Source organism: Vipera ursinii, assembly GCF_947247035.1.
Source record: "Vipera ursinii genome assembly, chromosome: 3".
Lineage (NCBI taxonomy): Eukaryota > Metazoa > Chordata > Lepidosauria > Squamata > Viperidae > Vipera > Vipera ursinii.
Genome location: NC_139516.1, coordinates 190,148,252 through 190,152,768, shown reverse-complemented (window position 1 = coordinate 190,152,768; position 4,517 = coordinate 190,148,252). Strand labels below are relative to the sequence as shown.

The window sequence follows — 4,517 nt, the reverse complement described above, 5'->3', positions numbered from 1 at the left end:
GGGCCAAGTTTGAAGACCCCTGCTCTAATTGTTCCCATTGATATCCCACCCCCACCCGGAATCTTTCCCGCTCTCCCCAATTCCTCTGCATCCCACCCCTTTTTTACCTTTCTCGTTCCTTGGACGGTTACCTGTTTCAATGAAAGCCCAGCGCCCGCCCCCCACCGCTTCCCAACAGTCCGGTCCAGGGATGCTGCGAGGCGAGCGACCACCCGCCGTCAGCAGCCAATTAACGCGCGCGCTTGCACCTGGCAGAGATTCCCTCTAGCGCTAGGCATGCGATTCAGTACCTGAAGAGCATGCGTGGAAACCCCCGCCCCAGCCAGGAAACCCTCCATAGGAGCCTGGGGAGTGGCGTCGTCGGACGGTCGCTATGGCGACGCTGGGAAAGAAACCGCTCCTCCCGTTTTAAAGCCACTGGAAGGGCGTGAGATAACAGAAGGAATCGGTCGAATAGTTTACTCAGCTTACATATTCTTTCCCGTTCCTCCTTCCACGCCAAGCAGCTTCGCAAAGGAACAGAACAAGAAAAAAAATGGCTCACAGCAAATTAAGTCGTTGAGCAGAAAAAAAATAACTTAAGAGGAGGGGCCTTGCTGTCCTTAGTACATCCAAGAAAGATAACGAGGTTTCATATAAATGTAATGCAAAGCAGATGGAAAATTAGATTCAGGATTCATCCATCTGCTTATTGAAAAAGTATGATATAGTATCAGACTCAATTTCCTTCAATGGGTATTCCCTAATGTCAGCCTAGCTCTTAGAACGATAAGACCGATTGTCCATCTGAAACTAAAGTATGTAAATATTTAAAGCTTCAATAAAGTTAAAAATAAGGGAGGAGGCAGTTATAATTGGAAAAAACCCATAAAAATAAAGCCAAATGTCTGTAAGGGGATTCTCACTTTTAAAATCCTTCTGTCATTTTAGCCTTCATTTCCCAAGAAATCAAAGATTTTTAATATGTACACATATTAAACTGATATGTTACTTTTTCTGTACTTTGCATAATATTGTTTCCCCAACACTGGAACACTGGGGCGGGAAGTGAGTATTAGGTATACAATATTTGTAACCAGTCAACAAGATAAAGAAGCCTAAAAATAAATGATTGGGCATCCATTAGTGAGCTTAATGCTTAAAGCTGGAAGACTTGAGCTGTTGTTTTATGATCCATGCCTGAACTACTTCATTCCTCCAAACCTTCCCTATTTCATTCCAAACCAAACACAATTTGGTAATTTTAAACATGTAGGTTTAACTCTAATCAAATTTTGCTCCTAAACAGAGTCAACAAAATGTTTGAATAAAATTTTATTGTAAGAAACAAAATCTTTGCTTAAATAAAATCAACACAGAATGGATATGAATTCAGATCAATTAGATGCATCTTCTGTTCATCGGGCATCAAATACAACCACTGTGACATAGTTAAAGAAATGACTGGAAAGTATAAAAATGGCAACTATAATAAAAATTAGACAAATAATTTTATAATTTGCAATCTATAAATAAAAGAGTGCAGTTGTCCCTTAGCTGATCTTTTGTCACATGTATATTTTCTCGTAGTTCACAAATTTATTCCTAACTGGAGGCCTATACATAAATTCTATTATCTTACTTATATCCTTCTTCCTATTGCTCTTCACTAAAAGATAAAACTGGCAAATAAGATTTTCTAAATCAGATCTAAAAACTATTAAACTGATTCTGCCCGTGCAACCCCTCTCAAAAGTGTTTCTGAAAGGGCTTGGATGAGACAGTGGCCCAATGCTATGGAATCTGATTCCCCTGGAAGTATAAATAGAAACTTACTTCCTTACATTCTACAAAATAGTTAAAATATTTTTTATTACATTTTTGAACAAAGCAATTGTAGAGGTCCATTGTGTATGCATCTATATATTGTTCTAATCTGTTGTTTCTACTTTTTACCTTAATACCAGCCAGAATCTCACAACTGTGATATTTACTATTATTATGAATAAATAAAAGCCCAGGCATTTTCAGGCATTGCAATGAGGAAAAATGGGTATGCTACATGTAAAAATTCCCTACCCACACTGTTTTGAATGTACTCCTTAGATGGCTGGAAGCCTGAAGAGAAATTGATTTAAAAATGTTATAAAAGGAAACATTAAACTGGGACAGCAAATGCTGGCACAAGTTAAGTGTGACAGAGGCTGTTTTCACTATTTACACTTACAATGTCATTTGAGAAAATAGGTTACAAAGTATTATGTTATATACTTTAAGCTGTGACAAGCCTGCTTTAAAGTACTTCTAAATCAGATCCAATATTTGCATATTTAATAGTGTACTAGTAAACTGTGGGATTCTATTTTATAAATCATCTTAAGGAGCTTTTAATACTGTCCCAATTTTATAGTACACTTCATCTCTTCTAATATACAGGTAATCCTTGACTTACAACAGTTCATTTAGTGACTGTTCAAAGTTATAGTGGCACCGAAAAAATTGATTTATGATTGTTTTTCACACTCATGACGACTCCAGCAACTCATGGTCACATAATCAAAATCTGGATGCTTGGCAACTGACATATTTATTATGGTTACACTGTCCCAGGGTTATGTTATTTTTTGTAAAGTTCTGTCAAGGGGGAAGCCACATTCACTTAACAACTGTGATAATAACTTAGCAATTGTAGTGATTCATTTAACAACTGTGGCAAGAAAGGTTGTAAAATGGGGCAAAACTGAACTTTTAGCAACAGAAATTTTTGGCTCAATTGTAATAGTAAGTTGAGGACTACCTGTATGAAATAAAACAGGCTTATTGGCAAATCACTGTGTAAGCATAAAATGACCTCACAGAATTAGTGAGATATTAGAAGAGATAAAAACATGTTAAGATGCTCAAGTTTAAGGATACATCTTTTTGTTCTTTTCTTATACATTATTCTGTGACCACACTCTCTGCATCTGATAGGGTCTCTTGCTTTTATCTCATTTTCTGTGTGGCAACCTGAAAATAATAATGACAAACAATAAGGGATAAGAAATAAGATGAAACATGGAACCAAACTAAGTATTAAGATATAAAAATAAAACACAGATTTTATTGGAAACAAGTAAATTTTGCTAACCAACTTTTTGATTATTCTTCAGTGATATATATGACTAAAACTTCAATAACTTTTCCCCCTAGTAAAAAAAATACTATTAGATTATGAATGGCATCTCATATTCCTTTTCACAGAGTAATTACAGGGAGGAAGCAAATCCATAGTAGCTATAATATTCTTCTTTCCTCCTTCTTTAGAATGCAGAAAAACAGCATTAGCATGGAAACTCTAGAAGATTAACTACAGTGATTTTTGACTAACATACATTCTATTGAAATCTATAGCACTCTTAGGGTTCATTTTTTTTAAAAAAATCAGGACTCTAACCAATAGGAAAAAACATATGAACTCTTTTAACAAGAAAGTCTTGTTAATAACCCCTCCCCAAGCCCTATCCCTTTAACAGCTTTATTCCCTGTATGCTATAGCATTACTTACGTCCGCAGATGTATATCATAGGTTGCTGCTTTGGAGGGGGAGCATCTTCTTCAGTTTCCATATTCTGTTATAAAAGAAAGCCATAATTTTCCTCCATGAATCGATTCCAACTGAGCAAAATTAAAAAGGAAATGATACAAAAGAGCTCGTTAAGGTACTGGAAACAACACAAATACAAATTAGCCCATCCCATGACTTACCGGTCGTGGCTTGATCTATGAGGTTTTACTCCGTGCGTCACAAGGAAATGTGAATTGAGGAAAAATATCGGGAAGGGACAAAAAAAAATTGCAGTAGATCTGTTCAAACGAACCGGATTCTTCAAAATAAACCGATTACGACGGCCTCTTTCTTTTACAGTACGTATCCCACACACCCGACTCGGTGGCGCATGTTGATGACGTAATCAAAACTGCGTTGTCTTTACGGAAAAGGGATGTAGAGCTTCAATAATTAAATAACATTTTATGAATGTACATATATTGCTAGTTTGGTTTAGTAAACGAGGGCGGGGAGAGAATTCTCTTTTTCAATATACAATGAAAACAAAATGTTTAAAAGGGTTTTGAAAGGATTTTAGGAAGCCGGAAGATTCAGAACGTATTTAGATCAGCTTCTAATACCAACGCTGTATCTGAATAGCATTTATTATAACTAGAGAACAGGTTGGTTTCAAAAGAAATGATCTGAAGATCTGTAAAATGCTTTTCCTTACTGCTAAATAAAAAAAATTAGTATTATGGACAAGATCTCACCATGCCACAGCACTGGACTATGAGCACATTCATTGAGGTCAATGGGACAAACTCATAAGTACTTTTAATACTGTGACTAAATTCACATACTAATTGATTAACCAAAGTTTATTAAAAAAATAGTTGGCCACAGTTTACAAATCACAATGACTAGGTTCACACTATATAACCCAAACCAAGCAAATCATGTAATGTGGAAGTTGTGTCTCCATTGTTACAAGGAAAATTCATTCCTT

At 36.1% G+C, this 4,517-nt stretch overlaps 1 protein-coding gene across 2 annotated transcripts; it reads right to left on the bottom strand.

The window, feature by feature from the left end:
• Positions 1-1,298: 1,298 nt before the first annotated feature.
• Positions 1,299-3,936, bottom strand: POLR2K (RNA polymerase II, I and III subunit K). 2 transcript variants are annotated; one of them, XM_083359191.1, is made up of 4 exons: positions 3,727-3,936; positions 3,527-3,636; positions 2,896-2,988; positions 1,299-1,420 (listed from the first exon to the last, which is right to left on the bottom strand). In XM_083359191.1, the coding sequence occupies exons 2-4, from the start codon at positions 3,585-3,587 to the stop codon at positions 1,398-1,400; spliced, it is 177 nt and encodes a 58-aa protein (XP_083215317.1). In that variant the 5' UTR covers positions 3,588-3,636; positions 3,727-3,936; the 3' UTR covers positions 1,299-1,397. The 2 variants fall into 2 exon arrangements, with proteins under 2 accessions (XP_083215317.1, XP_083215316.1); XM_083359190.1 differs by having other exon boundaries at positions 3,527-3,590.
• Positions 3,937-4,517: the final 581 nt, after the last annotated feature.

Coding starts and splice junctions, on each gene's coding strand:
- POLR2K (XM_083359191.1), bottom strand. CDS start 3,587: ATGGAAACTGAAGAAGATGCTCCCCCTCCAAAGCAGCAACCTATGATA. Junction 2,989..3,526: donor TATGATATACATCTGCGGAC/GTAAGTAATGCT, acceptor TATTATTTTCAG/GTTGCCACACAGAAAATGAG. Junction 1,421..2,895: donor TAAGAAAAGAACAAAAAGAT/GTATCCTTAAAC, acceptor ACTATGTCACAG/TGGTTGTATTTGATGCCCGA.